The sequence below is a fragment of the Hypanus sabinus genome, chromosome 1 (genome assembly GCF_030144855.1).
Source record: "Hypanus sabinus isolate sHypSab1 chromosome 1, sHypSab1.hap1, whole genome shotgun sequence".
NCBI lineage: Eukaryota > Metazoa > Chordata > Chondrichthyes > Myliobatiformes > Dasyatidae > Hypanus > Hypanus sabinus.
In genome coordinates this window covers 138,486,177-138,510,651 of record NC_082706.1, presented here as the reverse complement: position 1 = coordinate 138,510,651, position 24,475 = coordinate 138,486,177, and the positions used below count along the sequence as shown (strand labels likewise).

Sequence of the window (24,475 nt, the reverse complement as noted above, 5' to 3'; positions counted from 1 at the left end):
CATCATGAAGATGTGGGGAGAGCTGTGCCTATGATGGAGTTGGCCAAATTTACAATCCTCTGTGGCCTTTTGCAGTCCTGTATATTGAATGCATCCTCCATACTAGGTTGTGATGTAATCAGTCAGAAATTTCCAACAGTTTCTGGTGAATCTCCTCAAATTCCCAATGAAGTATACCTGCCTTTGTGCCTTCTTCATGATTGGCTCAGAGTAGGTCCCTTAACATCTTGATGCCTAGGAGCTTGAAGTTTCCCACTCTTTCCACCATTGACCCCCTCAATGAGGACTGGTGTGTGTTCTCTTAAATTCTCCCTCCTGGAAGTTCACAATTAATTTTTTGGTTACTTCTTGTGTTTTAAAAGCTTGTTATTTCAATCATTGTAAGAACAATCTGTTTTCTATTTTCCCCCCACATTGTTCCCATCTGCTACCTCCCTTATTTGGTTCTATGTTCCACCTTCCTCTCCTATCAGATTCCATCATCTGCAGCCCTCTGTCACCTGCACCTCTCACCTCCCACCTCCCAGCTTCTGCCGCTACTCCTAACCTCCCCTCCTCCATCTGCCTATCACCCCTTCTCACCTGGTTTCACTTATCGCCAGCAGCTCTCGACCATACCTCCCACTCACTTTTTTATACTGACAAGCCCCCACTCTGTCCTTCAGACCAGATGAAGGATCTTGAGCTGAAACATCGGCTGTCCATTTCTCTCCACAGGTGCTGAGTGACCTGCTTTTGCTCTTGATTTCAGCATCTGAGGTCTCTTCAGTCTCTTTTTATCAATTTTTTTTTGTTTGGTAGCTCTTAAACATTGGTGTTGTTTCCAACTGTCCCACTACTTCTGGCAGCTCATTCCAAAAATACGTCACACTTTGGTGAAGAAGATGCCCTGATGTCCCTTTTACTATGCCCTCATGTTTACAGCACCCCCCATCTGCTTCACCCTGTCTCATTATCTTATATACCTACATCAGGTCACCCCTCAATCCCCTGTGTTCCAGGGAATAAAGTCCTAAAGTCCTGTGCAACTTCTCATTGTAACTCAAGCCCCTAAGTTCACGCAACATCCTGGTGAATCTTTTTCAAGTCTTTCTAATTTAATAACATCTTTCTGATGACAACGTGACCAAAAACTGTACACGATGCTCCAATTGCGGCCTTACCAATGTCACATAACTACAACATAACTTCGCAGCTCCTTTACTGAACATTTTGACTGGTATAGGCCATCATGTCAAATGCCTTCTTCACCATCCTGTCTACCTGTTTCAGCAAACTGTGCACTTGTACTTCCGAGTTCTCCTCTTCCACAACAGAGCCCTATCATTTTCTGTGTTAGTCGTACTCTAGGGTGATCCCCCAAAGTGCAATACGCCACATTTTTCTGGACTGAAAGACAATTTCCAATCCTCAGCCAACATACACTGTTGCCAACACCACCTCCCTGATTTATTATTGTCACACATACCAAGGTACAGTGAAAAGCTTAGTTTTGCATTTCGTCACAACAGTACATGAAGTTAGTCACTACAAGGGAAAGCAATAGCAAAATGCAGAGAGTGCAGTGCAGGTAGAAAGTAAGATGCAAGGCCATGACAAGGTAGACTGTGAGATCTAATAAGTATCATACTAAGAAGATTAAAGATCATTTTAAAGAACCAGGAGCTCCAAACGGCCATGACAGATAGAATGCAGGTACACGGTGAAGTGGTCACCCATTCTGCATCTTACCTTACCTGGAACCTGGGTCCCTGAAACTAACTGCTGCTAAACTTGCTACATGTGGGAGAGTGGGTGGAATGCTGACAGAGTTCCGGCCTCACTGAATGGCAACGCATTGAGTTTGAGAGGCTGAGCTGTCTTCTTCCTCTCCAACCTTCTTTCCTGTGGAAATGGAGCAGGCGTGCTTTTGCAAAAGATCAAATCACACATTCCTGTGGACTTTGAGTTGTGCCTCTTCCTCCTGTAAAATAAACCAGTTTTATTTTCACACATAAAACCAAAGCTCTGTTAAGATATGAAAATATTTTATTGTATATATATCAGATGGTGCCAAGATAAATTAATAATCAATGGATTAAACAGAGTGTGAATCAGTGCAACTCATGGCATGCTGTTGTTATTGGACTTGGTTGGATATTACGTATATTTAAGGCAGAGGCTGACAGATTCTTGATTGGTCAGGGCATGAAGGGATATGGGAGAGAGGCAGGAGACTGAGGCTGAGAGGATGAGTGGGTCAGTCATGATGAAATAGCGGAACAGACTCAACGGGCCGAATAACCTAATTCTCTTCCTGTGTCTTATGGCCTTATTATCTAGACACAGGCTTTCTTCGCCGTGCGCTGTCAGCAGGCAAGGCCTGATGTCCACATTGGATGCTGATGCTTTATCAGACTAAGCTGAGCTCCAAAGTCTGAGGCAGTAGAGTGTTTAGGGGGCAGTTCTCAGGTGGAAATGAAAGGGAAATCGAGGGGGGGATGGAAAATAAGTGGAATTTATTGATCAGAAATCAAAATGTGAGTAATTTAACCTAATCAGTATAATTCGTTGCCCCAATGTGTCCCTGCTCACCACGGTGCTTCATTAACTGACTCATGGGATCTAATACTAGCCTTTCCAAAGTACTCGGAACCAGAACCAGGTTTATTATCGTTGCCAAATGTCATAAAATGCATTGTTTTGTGGCAGCAGTGAAGTGCAAGACATTTAAAAATCGCTCTAGGTTATAATAAAATGCAAATAAACAAACTGTGCAAAAGAGGAACGGTGAGGTGGCATTCACGGGTTCATAGACCATTCAGAAATCTGATGGCCAGAGAGAAGAAGCTGTTTCTAAAACACTGCGTTTTAGGCCTTCAGGCTCCTGTACTCCTCCCTGATGGTAGTAATGAGGGGAGAACGTGCCCTGGCTGCAGTCCAAAGGTGGAATTCAGAAGCTCGAACAATGTCTAGTCACACCAGGGTGAAGTGCAGCATCAGAGATGCTGTGTTTCAGATGAGTCATTAGACCAGGAGAACACAGAAGCAATAGCAATAGGTAATTCAATACAATTTTATTAGTCACAATGACATTGTTTACTTCAATATTTTGAGTTGACAATGCTTCCTTTGAATAACATATCTACCATGGGAGACACCTGTGAATGTTCAAACACCACTGCTAGGACAAACTAATTGCCCACTTCCTTGAATTTATTTACAACAGTGAAAATTACTTAAGCCCAGAGTTGCCTGGGTTGATGCAGGCCAGTTAACACAATCCCATTGTCTTAACATTTGGTTGTTACATATGCAAGTGTCTCATGGTAACCATTTTCCTCAGTCTGTGGGCCAGCCTGTTCTTTTAACATCAATTTACTGTTTACAATTATAATAAGAACTACAGACTAGTTCTTGTTTGAATTAATATCTGCTATAGTCATATAACTCCAGAATACTCCCTAGTATACTCTGCTCTTGGCCCCGGACAAAAATCTGTCCCAGGAATTCCAGACTTTAAAATGCAGCTTTGGTGCTCCTGTGCTTGTTGCCTCCTTCCTGCTGGCCCATTGTGGTTTACATATTCTTATCTGTGCCACTTCAACACCTGATAGCCAAGACTCAGCAGTGGCTATCGGTCGTTTCTCTGTGGGCAGGGGCACAGCAAGCTAACTTCACAGGCAAGAGTTCACATTCCAGGCTATGACAGAATGATCTGACAATCCCTTTGATCAGTCTACAGAACGGTTTGAGGTGGGCTCTGCTGGAATGTCTGCAAGGACCTCCCCCAGACGACACTTCCTCTCTGACAGTCCCTCTGATCGCCGGCCCAGCTCACTTGTATCCACTCTGGAATGGTGTGGCTGCTTTCGGAAGCTATGTGTAATTTCTTCTCTTTCTTGCTCTGCCTTGCCATCAAAGTTGTGGGACTTGCTGTCTCTGCCATAACATAGATCTCTTCCCATGTATTTTCCCAATATCGTCCTATCCTGATCTGTATAACTAATAATCTACCTTCCAGAACCAGTCTTCATGTCAAATTACAGTTACTGTTATACTCAAACGCTTCATTAATGCTTTGCTGACAGCTTCTCTCTGTGTCTTCGATATTCGTGTTCCCTTTCACAGACCTGCTTCCATCAGGAGGGGTCAGATGCGAAGCAGCAGGCTTAAACTCTCAGTAATGACACTGTTAATAGGTAGACTTGATCAGATGTTCTGTCTGTGAGGGCGACAGGAAGGTGGGTCATTTGGTTTCATCTGAGTTTAGTGTTTCCACTGGCTGCCTTGCCATGTCTGCACACAGACACAGGTACCATTTGTCAGGAGCTTCGCCTGGGAACAAATTCTGTCTTTTCAGGCAGTTCCCTTACCATGACTTGGTCACACGGCCGTGGGAAGATTATCTTCTCTCTGTCTGACTTTTGTTGATCAGCAATGTGTTGCTGCTGTTTTGCTCTGTCCCTTAACGTGTTAACCTAACTGCAATGGTTCTTCACATCTCCATATAACCTTACTAAATTGGCTGTGGTGCTTCTAACATTTCTTGTCTGTATTTGGTCCCTACCCATGGGACCTTCTGACATGATTCACACACATTATCCCATCTCCTGTCCCTGCTCAGTGGTGGGGGGGTATCTCTCTGTGAACCATGTTGTCTGCTCTGTGAATCACACATGTTCACTATCTCTGTCTTGTCCATGTTGCTTCCTGAGCCTATGACAGCACCTGTCTTACTCACTGTGTCTATCCCCAGAACTGTGCCCTAATTACTTTGGCACACCCAAAAATCTGCAAGAAGCTGCACTCCCTCAATCTCAAGTCCCTGAAGCTCTCTTCTCCTTGCCATCATTGTTTCACCTCCAGTACTGGTAATGTAAATCACTTCTCCAGTCATGGGCAAAGGTTGATCAGTTATCAACACCAACGACCCACTGTCCACTTGCATATCACATCGCTGGAGCCTAATAAACCCTTTGTGTACATCCATAGGTGACCAGTACTAGCAATGAATGCTGCACCCAGCAGTTGTCTGACCTGGATACTATCCTCACCAGCTATATGATCTGGTCAGCAGTCAGACTGGACAGAGAGGTCAGTACTGAGGTTTCTGCCCGTTGTGGTGAGTGATTCTCACACTTTCTTCCCTTTTTCAGGCAGTGCTCAACTATGGCCCAATATGCCATGGCTGTAACAAATCAGCTCCTTTACCCTTCTATGTCTATTCCAGCAGTTCTTTGCTAGGTTCCCCAGTTCTGACACACAAAGTAAGTCCTCTGTTTCTTCACAGCAGGTACATCCATTACAGCCACTTCATGACTTCTCTTCCCCCTCCTCTGGTCTATCTCCCTAGCCCATGATACTGTTGTGGGGTAGGTTGATCCCGCTGCTATCCCCAAATTTAAAACTTCTTGGTGGGCTGAGCTCAGGCCTTGCTTCAGCATTTTCAGGAAGACTGGATCATCCTTCCCTGGATTGTCCAGCCCTGACTACTCATCATATGCTCAATATCTATGCTTTGCATAATCCATGGTTGGTTCATCAGCTCTCTGAACCACTGATGTTATCTTTCCCCAGTTACTCTCACCTCCCCCAGTCGCTGCCTCACTTCTCCTTTAAAGCAGAGAAAACTCTCCTCATTACTAGCACTCCCAGTAGCAGCCCATGTACCATCCCACACTCCCTGGGCCATACGGTCCCACACGTTTCGCAGGGATTTTCCTTTTACCAACATGTATCCATCTTCTGACTCTCTGCATCTGGTGACTCTCAATCATTTCTTTGAGCTTGCACAAGAACTCTGAATTGCTGCAAGCGGCTTTAAGTGAAGGCAGCTCTGACAAAATGCTTTGCTTCTTCCCAGTGGTAAAGAACTTATGGATAGTCAGAATCAGAATCAGAATCAGGTTTATTGTCACCAGCATGTGACGTGAAATTTGTTAACTTAGCAGCAGCAGTTCAATGCAATGCATAATCTAACAGAAAAAAATAAATAAAACATAATAATAATAAATAAACAAGTAAATCAATTTTGTATATTGACAAGATTTTCAAAAAGTGCAAAAATAGAAATACTGTATATTAACAAAAGTGAGGTAGTGTTCAAAGCTTCAATGTCCATTTAGGAATCGGATGGCAGAGGGGAAGAATCTGTTCCTGAATCGCTGAGTGTGTGCCTTCAGGCTTCTGTACCTCCTACCTGATGGTAACAGTGAGAAAAGGGCATTCCAAGGGTGCTGGAGGTCCTTAATAATGGACGCTGCCTTTCTGAGACACCGCTTCCGAAAGATGTCCTGGGTACTTTGTAGGCCAGTACCCAAAATGGAGCTGACTAGATTTACAACCCTCTGCAACTTCTTTTGGTCCTGTGCAGAAGCCCCTCCATACCAGACAGTGATGCAGCCTGTCAGAATGCTCTCCACGGTACAGCTATAGAAGTTTTTGAGTGTATTTGTTGACATGCCAAATGTCCTCAAACTCCTAATAAAGTATAGCCACTGTCTTGCCTTCTTTATAACTACATCGATATGTTGAGACCAGGTTAGATCCTCAGAGATCTTGACACCCAGGAACTTGAAGCTGCTCACTCTCTCCACTTCTGATTTCTCCATGAGGATTGGTATGTGTTCCTTCATCTTACCCTTCCTGAAGTCAACAATCAGCTCTTTCATCTTACTGACGTTGAGTGCCAGGTTGTTGCTGAGGCACCATTCCACTAAGGAGTGGCAATCAGTGTCAAGAGATGACAGGGGTCATTGGGATTCTTGACCAGCCATTATCTGACCTCAAAAGGTGTCTTCCTAACAAATATACCCGGGAACAACCTGTCCCTCAAATATTTCCATATTAATTCCAAAATTAAGTGAAATATAATCAATAAAAATTAAACAGTACAAACTTAAAACCACAGAGTATGTACTCTGAAATTTGCCACTTCAGTACCGCTGAAGTCATGGTGCCCGTTGTATTCCTTTCCATTTAAAAATCTGTTACCGCAAATTTTCAAACTTATTTCTAAAACGCACAGACACACAGTATATTACTATACTGTTTCTCAGGCGAGTAACACACACCTCTCTGGCATCGCATACGGTCAGTAGCCACCTTTCACAATTGGTAGCCTATCTCATCAAGCTACCTAACACAGTCTAATAGCTGGTTGCTTACACAAACACACACACACACTTTTATATCTAACAGTTTAGCTCTCGGCCAGGTTCTTTGTAACTTCATGACCCTGTGGTTGTTGGCCTGAACAGATCTAAACCTAGGTGTTACTCTTAAAAATACTCACCCCCTTGGACTACTTAAATCACTGGCCACGTAGTGGGTCCTGAATGTATCCTGGATGAGCCCCCAAATGTTGTAACTGTGATCAAAGTCATCAGAGAGACACTGAAACTGGTGATATAGAAGTGCTCATTCATCACAACAAGCAGACATTTTCCTAAAGACACTTACAAACTCAAGTCTACAAAAGGTAACAGTAGACGATTCAGGACAATTTTAATAGTCACAATGATATTGTTTACTTCAATATTTTGGTTTGATGATGCTTCCTTTGAATGACACATCTACAGCGGGTGACACTTCTGAATGTTCAAATACCACTGCTGGGGTAAACTAATTGCCAGCTTCCCTGAATTTATTTACAATGGTGCAAATTACTTAAGCCCAGAGTTGCCTGGATTGATGCAGGCCAGTAACACAATCCCATTGTCTTAACATTTGGTTGATACATTTGTTTCATGTTTCATGCAAATGTTTCATGGTAACCATTCAGAAAACCATTTCTCTTGGTCTGTTAGAACTTTGGGTGGTAAAAGAAACATCTGGTACAATGGCCTTCATCATCCTGTAATAGAAAAGCCATCATTAAACGGGAAATAGTACAAAGAGGATTTATATGAATGTTGCCAGGTCTCAAGGTTGGGCAGGATAGTACCTTATTCATTGGTGTGTAGGTGACTGAGAAATGAACTCACTGAGGTGTAGAAATACAAGAGGGGCACAGAGAGGGTGAATGCATGCAGTCCTTTTTCCTGCAAAAGCTAAATATTGATCTGTTGAGTTTTTGCAGCATTTTCCATTTTGTGTTCGGTATTGATCTCATTAGGGAAAGTGGTTTAAAAAAAGCCTGTGAGGGAAGACACAAGACAGACTGTAAACCTGGAACAATACAGCCAAAGTGCTGGGGGAAATCAGCAAGCTAGGCAGCATCTACGGAGGGAAGTTCTGATGAAGAGTCTCAGCTGAAACATCAATTGTCCTTTTCCCTCCATGGATACTGCCCAACTCGCTGAACTTCCTCCAGCATTTTGTGTGTGTCCCCTGTGAGAAAAGTGAACTTCATAGAGATTCTTGATGCAAGATAGTGAGAGGGAGAGATTTAAGGGCAGGAATTCAAAGTATCTGCTTTCAAGCTTTTGTACCTTCTGTCTAATTGGAGGGGACAGTTGAGCTCAAAGAGCAAAGGGAAACATTATCTTTCTTTATTTTCTAGGTGTATCTGATTGCTTGTGTCTGGAACTGCTACAGATACATCAACAGCAGACACTCAGCTGATGTTCTAGTCTATGTGGCCAATGACACTACGGTAAGCAATGAGAGTATGCCTTAACCTCTTTAAAATTTGCATCTTCTTCCATCCATCTTCCTCCTTCAGTCCTGCCGAAAAGTTTCTGCCTGAAACGTAAACTGTACTCATTTCCTAGATGCTACCTGTGTTCCTCCAGCATTTTGTGTGTGTTCCTCCTTTGGGAGCTGCTTTGTCAGATCACACTCTTTAATTCATTGGGGTGGAGAAGGAGTAGACCACAACTCTGGCTCTGTATGACACATCCTCTTGCATGACAGCAAAGACGGTTATCAGGTTTGACAGAGGGAAATTGATTAGCTGGGTAAGTGGCTAAAGAATGACAAATGGAGTTTAATGCTCCATTACAGACCCATAACTCCATAACATGTGTTCTTACTTCAACCATTTAGGAGACATGTTGGATAAAAGTCCAAACTGAAAGTATTGCTCCCTGTACTGAGTTGTGAGTATTGGTTCAACGTACTTAAGAGAGCACCAAAAAAGGTGGAGGCAGAAATTGGTCATAAAATTGCCACTTTACAAGAACACTGTGGGAAGCTAGTGAAGAATTAGCAGGAGTCCTGTCTGAGATATGTTGTTCAAGATGGGTGAGGAGCCAGAAGCCTGAAGGCTGGCTAATGTTCTGCTTCCTTTAAGAGGGACTGCAAAGAAAATCCTGGGAACTATTGACCAGTAACCCTAGCATGTGTGGAAGGTGAGTTGCTGGATGAATTCTGAGGGATAAGATATAAAAGAACTTGAAAAGACAGATGATTAGGGAGAGTCAACAATGCTCAATGCATGGGAGATCATGTCTCATAATGGGATGGGGTTTTTTGAAGAAGTCACTAGGAACGACAATGAGGGTAGGGGAGTAGACATAGTCAGTTAAGGTTCAACAGGGTAGGCTGCAATAAAAAGTTAGAATGCATGAGATCCAGGGAGAGCTGGCAAACTGGATACACTGTTGGCTTAATGGAAGACAGCAGAGGGTAATGCCTGTGACTTGTAATGTTCCCCAGGGCCCATTGTTATTTGTCATCAAATGTTTATCAAATGTTTGAATGAGAATGTTCAAGACATAGTTAATAAGTATACAGATGGCACTAAAACAGGTGGTGGTGATGATAGTGAAAATGGTTATAAAGATTTACAGGAGGGTCGTGAACAGCTGGGTAATTGGGTCCAGGTATGGCAAATGGAGCTTAATTCGAATAGACAAATGAGGGTAAGACTTTCACAGACAACAGTAGGGCCAAGGAAAATGTTATAGATCAGAGGTACCCAGGAGTACAGATACATGATTCCTTGAGAGTGAAAGTTTCAGGTGTTTGCTTTATCACAAATGACAAGTAAGGCTTTTTGCAAGGTGCCTCATGGGAGGCTCATCCAAAAGATTGAGATGCATGGACTCCATGGTGAATGAGCCATTTGAGTTCTGAATTGGCTTGTCCATAGATGGTATGGTTGATGGAGGTCAGTGACCAGGAGTATTCCATATGGATCGAAACTGGAACTGCTGCTGTTAGTGATATATATAAATGATCTGGTTGAAAATATAGATGAGTGGGGTTAAAATGTTTGGAGACAATACTATGTTTGGTGGTACTGTGGATGGTGTAGAGTATTGCTAAATGTATACTCTGTCTCTACACTTTATTAGGTACACCTGGACACCTGCTTGTTAATACAAATATATAATCAACCAATTATGTTGCAGCAGCATAAAAGCATGTAGACATAGTCAAGAGGTTCAGTTGTTGTTCAGACCAAACATCAGAATGGGGAAGAAATGTGATCAAAGTGACTTTAACCATGGAAAGATATGGAGCCAGATGGGGTGGTCAGAATACCTCAGAAACTACTGATCCCCTGAGAATTTCACACACAACATGCTGCAGATTTTACAGAGAATGGTGCAAAAACAGGGGAGGAAAGCATCCAGTAAGTGGCAATTCTGTGGGTGAAAAACACCCTGTTAATGAGAGCGATCAGAGGAGAATGGCCAGACTGGTTCAAGCTGACAGGAACTCAGACGATCATGCATTACAGCAGTGATGTGCAGAAGAGCGCAATATGATGAACCTTGAAGTGGATGAGCTGTAGCAGCAGAAGTCCATGAACGTAAACTCAGTGGCCACTTCATTAGGTACCGGAGGAACCTAGAAAAGTAGCCAGTGGGTGTAGATCAGTTGAAGATATGGGAGGCTTGGCAGATGGGAGATCAAATGTAAAGGGACACTGTTAGTGGCAAAATGCTTAACAGACTCTTAACTGTTGATGTACAGAGGGATCTTGGGGTCTAAGTGCAAAGTCAACCCATTGTAGGAATAGCATGTGGATGCTTTGGAGAGGGAACAGAAGATGTTTACCAGGATACTGCCTGGCACAGAATATTTTCTAAAAGGAGAGGTTGGACAAACTTGGATTATTTTTTTCTAGAGCAGTGGAGGCTGAGGGACAGATAATGCGAGGCATAGATAGAATAGACTGCCAGTATCTTTTTCCCTGTATTGAAATATCTAATACCAGAGGGCATGCATTTAAGGTGAGAAGGGTTAAGTGTAAAGGAGATGTGTGGGTCAAGTTTTTGGCACTGATATAAGTGTTTGGAATGTGCTGCCAGGGGTGGTGATGGAGACAGATTCATTAGAGACATTTAGGAAGCCTTAGATATGCAGCTGGATGTGCAGATATTGGGGGGGGGGGGTATAATTATCACATAGGTAGAAGGGTTTAGATTGACACGCACAGAATGCTGGAAGAACTCAACAGGTCAGGCAGCATCTATAGAAATGAATAAAACAGTCAACGTTTTGGGCCAAGACCCTTCTTCAGGACTGGAAAGGAAGGGGGATGATGCCAGAATAAGATGATGGGAGAAAGGGAAGGATGACTGGCAAGGAGATGATAGGTGAAGCAGCTGTGTGAGAAAGGCAAAGGACTGGAGAAGAAGGAATCTGATAGGAGAGGAGAGTGGACCATGGGAGAAAGGGAAGAAGGAGGAGCACCAGGAGGAGGTGATAAACAGATAAGGAGAAGAGGTAAGAGGCCAGAGTGGGGGATACAAGAGGGAAGGGGGAAGGACAAAAAAAATTACCAGAAGGAGAAATCGATTTTCACGCCAGCAAGTTGGAGGCTACCTCGACAGAATATGAGATATTGCTTCTCCACGCTGAGAGTGGCCTGCCTCATCGTGGCAGAAGAGGAGGCCATGGATTGACATGTCAGCACAGGAATGAGGATAGGAATTAAAATGGTTGGCCACCAGGAAATTCAGCCTTTCATGAAGTATTGCCTCACCTGGAAGGACTGTTCGGGGCTTTGAATGGCAGTGAGGGAAGAGGTACTGTAAATGGGCATGTAAGGCACTTTAGTCATTTGCAGGGATAAGTGCCATGAGGGAGATTAGTGGAGGGGGACAAATGGACAAAGGAATCATGTAGGGAGCAATCCCTGTGGAAAGTGGAGTGGAAGGGAGGTAAAGATGTATTTGATAGTAGAATCACATTGAAGGTGGTGGAAGTTGCAGAGAATGATGCGTTGAATATGGAAGCTCATTAAGTGGTAGGGGAGGCAAGAGGAACTCCATCCCCACTAAAGTGGTGGGAAGATGGGTTGAATGCCAATATCTGGGAAATGAAGGAGAGGTGGGTGAGAGCAGCACCAATGGTGAAGGGAAGATTAGTTTAGCTGGGCACTTAATTACTAATCTAATCAGTGTGACACAGCATCAAGGGGCCTGTTCCTGTGCTGCTCTTGTCCACATTCTATGCTTCTATGAAGAGGTGCACTGATGCCTGGTGGAAATGTCAGACAGGGTGCTGATGCGAGGCATTGAAACTTTGGCTGGGGAGTGGGTGAGGCTGCAGGTTACCATTCAATTCATTTTCTCAGTGTTAATGAATTACAGCAGATTTAACCATCATGGAGATTTAACCTCATAGATGAAACCAGGCTGTAAAAAAGATATTAGGGCTTAGTGTGTACTCTGATATTAGATATTAGTCTCCAGTCCTGTCGATGACAACAGTTCAGTTTTTTACAAATTATGAAGGACTCCATCCCTCCCCAGTCCCTGGGAAGCCCTGCTACAACCATACAAGTGAAGCCACAGCCAGAGAACTAGATCACTTTTAAAGAGGGAGATACCGTATGGCTCTATGGACCTTTGATAAGATCACAGGAACCAGGTGCATGAATAGACCACCCACTGTTGCTCAGCCATTCATCACAATGGGAGCTGATCCAGAGACAGGAGTTGAAATCCCATCTGGGAAGGTGAAATGCAAATAATGAACTACACCGTGATAGGAACCTGGGGTCAGCAATGGTGATTGTGAGATGTTCGTGTGTTCTTCTGGAGAGGAAACCTGCTGCCCTGACCTGGCCTGGCCTAAATGTGACTCCAGCCCCAGCACAATACCATTGCCAACCACAGGGGCAACAGGGTAGCAAGGCGATTAGCGGAACACTGTTATAGTGGCAGCGACCCGGGTTCAATTCCTGCCACTAAGGAGTCTGTATGTTCTCCCTATGATCACACAGCTTTCCTCTGGGTGCTCTGGTTTCCTCCCACATTCAAAAGACCTGTGGGTTGATAGATTAATTAGTCACATGGATGTAATTGGGCTGAAAAGTCTTGTTACTATGCTGTATCTCTAAATAAAAAAGCAAGTAAGACAAGAGATTCTAGGGACACTGGAAATCTTGAGCAACACACACAAAATGCTGGAGGAACTCAGCCAGTAAGGCAGCATCTGTGGAGGAGAATAGACAGTCGACATTTTGGGCTGAAACAAATCAATAGTCTTGATGAAGGGTCTCAGCCAGAAACATAAGTTGTTTTTCTCCTCCATAGAAACTGCCTGACTTGCTGAGTTCCTCCAGTGTTTACTGTGTGTTGCACAATACTGCGGCTCTTCGCTGGCTCTTCGTTGCCTCCTTGGCCTAGGGACAACAGAATAATGTTGTTGACTTTCTATGAATTAATTTAAAGAGCTTCAGGTGTGAGGAGGCTGTGAAAAATGCAACAGAAATAGAGCGATTGCTGAGAACATTTCAGCGACGGAGCAGTGGAGGTGGGAATATATTTGTCCTTCTTTCTGTAACATAGTCTCTTCCTTGCCATTAGGTTCTTCTGCCGCCATATGATGAGGCTACCATAACCACCGAGAAAGATCCACCCCCTCCTTACATCTCTGCTTAAAGTCGAAAGAGAAACAAACTTAAAGACGTGAAAAACACTTGTACGCACGCTGTCTAACTAAACACTATTTAAAAGCTATCTTCATTCCATTGTGCAGCGTGTTTTGATTACTTTGGGAATGAAGCATTCCATAATTATGATTCTTGTTTTTCCTCCAGTTGTTGGTTTCAAATATAGATATCATTTATCCATAATTTATTGCATCCAGTGATGTTTAAATGAAATGCCTCCTCTGAAAATTGATCTGTTTTATTATTCCCATAGATTTGTGAGTCATTTGGGAGAGGAAGTGTTCTACTTAATGCAGTATCTTACAGGAAAGATAAAATGTGAATTGAAAAAGTATGTCAAATGTTAGTAACTTTGATCCCTTGTGATTATTTTGAACTTTATTCTTTTTGTTAACATTGTGTGCGTGTGTGAGAGAGAGAATGATGTTTGACCTTCATTCACTATCAGCCAAGGATAAAATTTCATGGAATCATAGACTAGTGCAACACAGAGAGCCAATTCAACCCACTGGGCCTCTTCAACATGATCCATTCCCTCTGTCCTTCCCCTCAATTGTTTATTTAACCCCAGAAGGGCCTGTTACTGTACAGTATCTCTAAATAAGTACCCCTATTGTAGGTGGATGAACATAGAACATAGAAATCTACAGCACATTGCAGGCCCTTTAACACATAATGTTGTGCCGACCATGTACCCTACTCTAGAAACTGCCTAGAATTTCCCCAGCGCAAAGCCCTCTATTTTTTAAGCTCCATGTACCTATCTAAGCGGCTCTTAAAAGATCCTCCGCCACCATCGCCAGCAGTGCATTCCATGCACCCACCACTCTCTGTGTGAAAAACTTACCCCTGACACCACTCGATACCTACATCCAAGCACCTTGAAACTGTACCCCCTCATGTTAGCCATTTCAGCCCTGGGAAAAAGCCTCTGGCTATCCACACAATCAATGTAGATCTCCTCTACACTCTCTATAGTATCCACATGAGCTGCGTAGATGAGCGAGGAGTTTCTGGGAGAGCTGATGGGAACCTGAGGAGAATGAAATTGGATCTGCGTAGAATTAGAGAGAACAGTTGAGGTTGATAGTTGGCACAGACTCCAGGGGCCAAGTGACCTACCTCCTTGCTGAATGACAATGCATCTGTGAAACTAAAAGCTTCTCCAAAATTTAATTGGACATCTCAGTATTTATCCCAGCTGATTATGAGCTTTGTTTAAAGTTTCCTGTTGCATTACACTTCACAGTTTAGGACATTTCCTGCTACGTTCACATGGCAACCATTTGTGGGGAAACATGATGATACCAAGACAAGGCTCCTTAATCCTGTAAATGATCACAAACGTATGAATCTGCTTGAACTGTGAGTGGTTGTTGGAATAAAAACAGGAAAATGAATTGTAGATCAGTACTGTTGGTCAGATTGTTAATGAATGAAGCCACAGAATCTTTCTCTAAATCTTGGTTTCTATCCATATGTGTCTATAAAATCAAATGGATCAATAAATGCTGGGCATGCTGACCCTAAATTTGGCTGCTGTGTCACCTTATAGATCTTCATTATTACAGATGATGCAGGTAATTGGGACATGCAGGATTCAAATAACATTTCAAAGGGAGGTTATACTAAACTGGTAAATTATTGCTACATATGAAAGTTTGTTTTACATGTCATCCATACAGATCATTTCATTACATCAGTACTTCAAGGTGGTACTAGGGAAAGCAACAACAGAAGTGAATCTGCAGATGCTGGAAATCAATAAAAACACAAAATGCTGGTAGAACTCAGCAGGCCAGACAGCATCTATGGGAGGAGGTAGTGATGAAGTTTATGGTGTTACTGTTTCAGAGAAAGTACAGTGCATGTAGACAATAAGGTGCAAGACCATGACAAACAGATTCTGAGGTCTGGGTTCAATAGTGGGATGGAGGCTGTCCTTGAGGCTGGTGGTGTGTGCTTTCAGGCTTTTGTGTCTTCTGCATGAAGGGAAGGGGAGAAGAGAGAATGACCAGGATGGGTGGGATCTTCAATTACAATGGCTGCTTGGTTGATTTAACCTTGGTGGAAGTAGAGAATATCATGGTAGATGAATGTCTCATTTCCGAGGGTTCATCAGACTGACTGATGCCTGGATGATTGACCAGTCATTTGAAAAGAGCCATAGAGTCATCCAACATGGAGGTAGGCCTTTCAACCCAAATCAACCATGTCCATCGAAGCAAATCCTATCTGCCCATATCTGCCTCTAAACTTCCTTGTGCATGTATTTGTTCAACTGGTCTTTTAAACATTGTTATTGTACCTGTTTTAACTACTTCATCTGGGAGCTCAGTCCATTTATGAGACATCTTATGAGTGAAGGATCTACCCCTCAGGTTCCTTCTCTCAAGGGGGCTGAGATCCTTTAGAATTCTCTCTCCCAGAGAGCTGGGTGGGCAGAATCAGTGAGTATATTCCAGATGAGGTGGATGAATTTTTTGGTCTAGAGTGGAGACAGGCAGGATGTCATTTATGTAAACGACCCACACAATCTGAGGATGTGCTGGGCACAGCCAACAAGCATCACCACACATTCTGGTGCCAACATAGCATACCCACCACGTTCAACAGAAAAACATGCAGCCAACATACAACAACAACAAAAGCAAAGCAAACCCCTTTCCTCATTCCCTTCCACACACACACAGAAATGAGCCTCCAATCCCAGGACAGGCTTCAGACTACTGCTCCAGACTCACAGACATCAGTTCTCCAACCTCTGGACTTGCTGAACTGTGCCATCGATCTCTGGTTTTCGAATTCCAGACTCGCTGATCTCTGGGCTTTCACACCAGAACTCACTTATCATCGCCCTCTGACCTCAAAACCTACTGAATGACAGTTAGTTTTGTCCACAATTTGTGAGTAGGTTTGGGAACAAGGACAGGAGCAGTAAAATGCCACCAGCAGTAACACAGCCAAACTTCTTCCAAGTCTCTTCCTGCCATTGGAACATTCCATGGCAGACTGAGGCCACAACTGGTCTACAATCCTCTCCCATCCTGATTACAATACTTGCATCTCTCTGTGCCCAAACAGCCTCACTTTCTGGCTCTCCTGATTAAAGGATGTTGAAAGATGTTTATTATGTTCAGGGGAATGTTGGAATGTATAGTGGCCAACATTTGTGGAGTAATATTTGTAGAGGATGCTTCTTAAAATTGTGCTATCAAATTCCCTGACACTTTTTTGGCACTGCATAGAGGGTCCGAATTTAGTCATCAAGTTCAAGAACAGAGGCACTGAAGAGATTCTGAAGTAGTGCCATGCAAAGAAAAGTGAAATGAGAAGCAAGCAGGCAGTCATAGAGGCACAGCAATCAGTTCTGCTTCTTCACAAGTTCGATCCTGGCTCAATCCTAAATTTGTGTGGATTTGTGTGGATTTTGCTAACTGTGTGGAGTTTGCACGTTCCTCCTGTGGCCATATGGGTTTCCTCACTTCTACCATAGGTGTACAGATAGAATAAAGAGCAAGTGCAGGTGGACAATAAGGTGTAAGATCATAATGAGATAAGTGTAAGGTTACGAGTCCAACTTATCACATTAAGGAACTTGTAATCATCTTATAACAGCAAGGTGAAAGCTATCTTTGTATCACTAAAATATTTTTAATAATATGTTGATTAAAACATAGTTGAGAGGCAAACCATCCCAATGGTTGGGACCAGACTGCATAAAAAAAGGTTGTGATTGGCTGATGGGGGAGTCATCATCCCGGTGCCAAGACATCACTGTAGGAGCTCCTTATACCCAACCATCATCAGCTCCATTTGCATTTCCTCAGCTTCAGAAACAGTCCATACCTGCATGCAACAACCAGACGTAGGTTGATAAGTGGCAAATAACACCCATGCTAAACAAGGGTCACAGACGATGACAGATCCTATTAACCAAACTTCAATATTCAATGGCATTAGCATCGCCAAGATCTCCACATCTACTTTCTTGCGGTCATCATCATCCATAAGTAATGGAATGTTCTCAACTTGCCCAGGTAAGTGGAGGATCTAGCCTGCATCCAGCACATTGATGCCACCACGATGAAGGCAACACTGCTCTACTTCATTAGGAGTTCGAGGAGGTTCAGCATGTTGCCAAAGACTTACATTCTCATCTTCTCATTATTGCCATTGGGAAGGAGATAAAAGAAACTCAAAGATTCTGGAATGGCTTTTTCCCCTCCACCATCAAATTTCTGAACAGTCAATGAATCCATGAACGTTATTCTTTTTTCACTATTTATTTGTCTTTGTAACTCATAGCAATTTTGTAACTTTGCACTGTACTGCTGCCACAAAGCAACAAATATCACCACCTATAAGTCAAGGGTAATCAATTTGATTCTGATTCTAATTGCAACTCCACAAATTTTAAGAAGTTTGACACCATCCAGGACAAAGAAACTGCTCCTCCAATTCCTCAAGCTTTCATTCCCTCCACCACCAGTGCACCGTGGTTACAGTGTGTATCACTTGCAAAATGTTCACTTACTTGCCCAGCTTAATCCAATTACACCTCTTAAATCCATGGTCTCTACTATCAAATGGAACAGGCTAATAGGAAATCTACCGGTGTCTTTTTCCAAGATACTGTCAACCAAATACCACATCCGGAAACAGAACTATACTCAAAAGGATGCTGTGATCTGGAACACATTGCCTGAGTTGGAAGGTGATTCAAAGGGAACTATCAAAAGTAAATTAGATAAATACTTGTAAAAGAAAGAGAATTGCAGAGCCAAGAGAAAAGGGAAGGGGTGTGGGATTAATTGGAAAACCAACATAAGTAAGCCAAATGGCCTTACTCTGCCAAATTTTGCTTTGATTCAACACATCTATGAAAGAAGAAATTCACCCAGATACAACCCATGCAAGAACTCATTGTCTGATACCACAATAATTCCATCTGTGTATTATATCTGTCAGGGTTTAACATTGATTCAAAATACAAGAGAGAGGCAGTGAAATTGGCTGCTATTTGTTTCAAACTTCTCATAAAAATCCATACTGTCAATAGTCCATAAATCTTCAGGACAAGCACATCCATCAAAGCTTTCAGGCTTTTATAGCTAACTCTACACTATGCACTCCAACAATATATCCTGCATTCTGTCTAACTTTCCCTTTGTAGTACATTGATGTAGTCATTTGGAATGATCTGTCCGGATGGCACCCAGACAAAAACTTTTAACTGTATCTCAGTACATGTGATAACAATAAAATTATTCCCAATTCCCACACTCCAGTACTTCCATTCCCATACCTCCCTGTTTAATGCTTTGTAACAAAACAGAATAAAGAGCAACACACACAAAATGCTGGAGGAACTCAACTGGCCAAACAGTATCTATGGAGAGAAATGGACAGTCGATATTTTGGGCTGAGACCTTTAATCAGAACTGTGAAGCACCATTCTTTCCTGCAATGTAGTGACAAGTACTGCACACAGTACTCCAGTGTTTCAAATATGTTGGATTTATTCCCCTTCTCTTTCAATCTAGATAAGGTTTGTCCATCTCGTCCTGATTCCTTTTCAATTCATGACCTCTGGTTACTCACCCAGTACCTGTGAACTACTGGCTAGAGAGCAACCAATTTTAAGTCTGTGCAATAGAGACAGTCCTCCTGTAGAAATCAGGCTTCCCTCTGCCACCAGTGTCCTGCCTTGTATCCACAATGCCAACATGGGTGAAGGTAGAGGATTGTCCATCGTGTTCCATGGAAATGACTAGTGAATTCATCAGCTGAGTTTATGCTGCAATCAGTACTGGTGCTGATGAAGTCTCAGTCAGAAGCATTGGCTTTTGCAGCTAGCAGGTTAATTGGATGCTGTAAATTGCCCATAGTGTGTAAGTGAGGGGAAGAATGTAGGGGGAGTTGCTGAAAATGTGGGAGAATAAATGGGATGTGTAGGGTTAATGTAAATAAGTGGACCAGCACAGGTTTGAACATAACATAGAATATAGAACATAGAAATCTACAGCACTTTACAGGCTTTTCAGCCCACAATTTTGTGCCAACCATGTAACCTACTCAAGAGACCTCCTAGAATTTCCCTAGCGCAAAAACCTCTATTTTTCTCAGCTCCATGTACCTAAGAGGCTCTTAAATGACCCTATTGTTTCTGCTTCCATGACTGCTGTCGGCAGTGCATTCCACACGCCCACCACTCTCTGTGTGAAAAACTTACTCCTAACATCCCCTCAGTACGTATTTCCAAGCACATTAAATCTATGCCCCCTGGTGTTAGCTATTTCAGCCCTGGGAAAAAGCTTCTGGCTATCCACACGATCAATGCCTCTCATCATTTTATACACCTCTATCAGGTCTCCTCTCATCCTCCGTCACTCCAAGAAGATAAGGCCGAGTTCACTCAAACTATTCTCATAAGGCATGCTCAACAATCCAGGCAACAGCCTTGTAAATTTCCTCTGCAATTTCCCATAGTGAGGCGACCAGAACTGAACACAGTACTCCAAGTGGGGTCTGACCAGGGTCTTATATAGCTGTAACATTACCTCACAGCTCTTGGACTCAATCCTATGGTTTGACTCTTTGTTCAAATTCTATTGGTGTAGGTAGTCAGCTGCACTTCAATGTAACTTCAGTAATTCTGGTCACAGCTCATACAAATAATAATTCTTCACATTATGAGAACAAACAATTGATGTTTCCATCTTGTGGGAATAATTTGAAGGAGTTCCGAAGTGTCTGAACAAATTTCACCTTGCATATTCTAACATCTCAAATTAATGAACTCATGAAGAATATGTAGACAGAATGGTTAATTTTAAAGAAAATCATTTTCATGACCAATCTTTAAGCTTTAGTCAAGTTGTTGTTAATATTTTTTTGTTTGTTGGGCTGAATGGCCTAATTCTATGCTGTATGATTCACACACTCCGGGGTTTGGGTGGGGAAGATAGCCCAACCTCGCGGATTTGGTGGAACCAAGTTGAATATATCCTAGACGTACAAAGCCGGAGAAGAAGGGAGCAGGGTACACAGTTTTAAGTTGAAAGGAAGCAAGTTTGAAGTAGATTTATATAGCAAGTTTTTTTATAGAGAGAGTGATAGGTACTTGGAACAGACTACCAAGGGAGGTAGACAGGCATCTGAACAGGAAGCCAGTGAAAGGATGTGAGCCATGAGTAGATATGTAAATTACATTCCAATCATGGTCGGCACAGACACTGTGGACCGAAGGGCAGTTCCTGTGCTCTATGTTCTATATTAGCTCTTGGAATCTCACCTAACAACAAGGAATATTGGAGTGCTATGTTCCGTTCTGGTTGTCCCATTATAAGAAGGATGTGGAGCTCTAAAGAGGATTTAAATTGTACGTTTGTAATTCAGAAGTATGAGAGGAGATCTAAATAATAAAATAAATATTCAAAATAAATAAAATATAAAATATATAAAATTATGAAAGGCATAGATAAGATAGAGTCAAGGAAGTTATTTCCACTGGTAGAACTAGAGGACATAGCCTCAAGATTTTTGAGGAAGCTTAAACAAGCATCACTCCCCACTAACATCTTAACTACATTCTACAGAGGACTGGTTAAGAGTGTGCTGACCTTTTGCATCACAACCTGGTACTCCAGCTGCAGTGCTGCCGACAAAAAAGCCTTGCGGAGGGTGGTTAGGGGAGCAGAGAAGGTTATTGGGGTCTCCCTACCTTCTGATCAAGACCTCTTTCAGAGTCGATGCCTCCAGAAGACATGGTACATCATTAAAGACCTCTGACATCCTCTCCATGAAATGTTTGTTCTTCTGCCATCAGGCAAACGTTACAGGAGCATCAAAACAAAAACCACAAGGCTACTAAACAGCTTCCTCCCACAGGCAGTCAGACTGCTAAATAGCTGCTCTGCCTGACTCTGCTTTGGACACTTATAACTTGTTTTTAACTGACACGTGGCAGTTGTGTTTTACTATTTATTGTTATGTTTATTATTTAGTGTTGCGTTTGTTATGTTATGATTGCACTTGCCCCTGGGAAATGCTGTCTCATTCTGCCCTGCAGAGCTGATGTATGGTTAGAATGACAATTAAGTTTTTGAATCTTGAATCTTTGAATCAATGATTCAGGAACAGCTTATTCTCTTCTGTCATCAGATTTCGAAAAGAATCATGAACCCATGAACAATACTTCATTATTCCTCTTTTTTCCACTATTTGCTTTTTTTGGTATAGTAATTTTATGTCTTTGCACTATACTACTGCTACAAAATTACAATCTTCATGTCATATAAAACACTGACAATAAACCTGATTCTGATTCTGGACCTGTTTACCAAGTGGACAGCGTTCCATCATACTCCTGACTCATGCCTTGTGCAGTGTGGAAAATCTTTGAGGTATCAGGAAGTGAACCACTCACCACAGTTCCTGTGTCCACAGGTTTTACGTGGCTGGTCTAGTTAAGTCTCTGATTAATGTTGAGTCCTAGAGTTGCCACTCAATGGGATTAGTGAGCAGATACCCAGTAACAATACAGATCCTTTGGCCCATGATGTTGTGACAACCATTTAACCTTCTCCAAGATCTATCCAACACTTTCTTCCTGCATAGCCCTCCACTTTTCTTTCATTCTTCTGTCTATCTAAGAGTCTCTTAAATATTCCTCTACAATAACCACGTCAGCACATTCCATGCACCCACTACTCTCTGGGTAGCATAGCAGTTATCAAACTGCCTTACAGTGCCCGTAATTAGGCTTCAATTCCCGCTGCTGTTTGTAAGGAGCTTATACACTCCCCCACCCCATGACCACATGGGTTTCCACCACACACCCCAGCCTCCGCCCACATTCCAAAGGTCTACTTGTTAGTAAACTGTGGGCATGCTATTTTGGTGCCAGAGGCATGGCAACTCTTGCAAGCTGGCCCCCAGCACATCATCAGAGTGCATTGCTTCTGGCACCAAAATAGCACGTCCACAGTTTACTAACCCTAACACGTAGACCTTTGGAATGTGGGCGGAGGCTGCGGCGTGCGGTGGAAACTCATGTGTTCATGGGGGGGGGGGGGAGTGTATAAACTCCTTACAAACAGCAGCAGGAATTGAAGCCTAATCACTGGTATTGTAAGGCATTATGATAACTGCTTTCCAGCAAGCTAGCGACAGTACCCATTCTCCACTCAATACATTCACTGTGCATTCACAGACCCAGCGAGCTTTGCCAAGTGAAACAATTTTTCAAAGTCAGAATTATAAATACCGTTCTTTCCTCCAAATTGCAAAGGGCAAGGAATATTGGCTTCATGTCCTCTGTCCATCTCTAGAGAACTAATGGAAATTGGATTATCTAATGATTTTCCTGTCTTTAACTTCTGAAAAATTGATTGATGCTTCAACAAATTAAATGGTCAAAGTGACTTCTGCTAACTTTTTGCTCAATAACTACTGAGTTGTAATTTTCACAGCATACAATGACACATTTCATTGTATGTTTCAATGTAGATGTGACATATAAAGCTAATCTCTTGAGTCTTTAAAACTTCCCACTGACATTCCTCCAAACACCCTAAAATTATGTCCGTTCATATTCACCATTTCTGCCCTGGGAAAATATCTCTGGCTGTCCACTCTATCATTTACACCTCTATCAGGTCACCTCTCATCCTCCTTCGCTGCAGAAAGAAAAGTCCTAGGTTGCTCAACCTTTCCTCATAACATATGCTCTAGAATCCAGGCAGTTTCCTGGTAAATATCCTCTGCACCCTCCCTAAAGGTTCTATATTCTTCCTATAATGAGGTGACCAGAACCGAACTCCAAATGTGGTCTAACCAAAGTTTTTATAGAGCTTGTGGCTCTTGAAGTCTCCCTTGACTAATGAAAGCCAACACACAATATACCTTCTTAACCATCCTTTCAACTTGCATGGCAACTTTGGGGGATCTAAGGACGTGGACCCCAAGATCCCTCTGTTCCTCTACACCGTTAAGAATCCTACCATTAATCTTGTACTCTTCCTTCACGTTTGAACTTCCAAAGGGTATCACTTCATTTATGATACACTTGTGTGCAGTTTTAGTAGCTTTATTATAAAACACATTATTAAACTGGAAAGAATGCAGAGAAGGTTTACAAGGATGCTGCCATGCTTGAGGGACAGAATTTTAGAGAGTTTGGACAGACTAGGACTTAAGGAATGAAGGAGACTGACGGTGTGTAAAAATCGTGAGCGCATACAGATGTTTTCCCAGTAAAAGGGGCTCACAAACTAGAGGCATAGATTTAAAGTGAGCAGGGAAAACTTTAAAAGGGACCTGAGTATTAACTTTTTCATGAAGATGATGGTGCATATATTGAAATATATGGAATGAGATGCCAGAGGAAGTGGTTGAGGCAGGTACAATAGCAACATTCAAAAGACATTTGGATAAGTACATACATAGGAAATATTTGGCAGGATTTGAGCCAAATGCAGGCAAATAGGACAAGCTTGATGGGCACTTTGGTCGGCATGGACCAGTTGGCTTGAACGTCCTGTTTCCACCCTGTGTTACTATTGCATGATCCTATGACTCTAGGGGATAGCTTCCAGCAAGCTAGCGACAGTACCCATTCTCCACTCAATACCTTCACTGTGCATTCACAGACCCAGCGAGCTTTGCCAAGTGAAACAATTTTTCAAAGTC

At 42.6% G+C, this 24,475-nt stretch overlaps 1 protein-coding gene across 1 annotated transcript in view; it reads left to right on the top strand.

Annotated features, from left to right (window-relative positions):
* The window catches only part of laptm4b (lysosomal protein transmembrane 4 beta), a 49,192-nt gene extending 35,423 nt beyond the window's left edge, over positions 1–13,769 (top strand). The window contains exons 6-7 of the mRNA XM_059948115.1: positions 8,486–8,578; positions 13,695–13,769. Of these exons, the coding sequence (XP_059804098.1) occupies positions 8,486–8,578; positions 13,695–13,769 (168 nt within the window). The remainder of the gene's footprint in view (positions 1–8,485; positions 8,579–13,694) is intronic.
* The last annotated feature ends 10,706 nt before the right edge of the window (positions 13,770–24,475 follow it).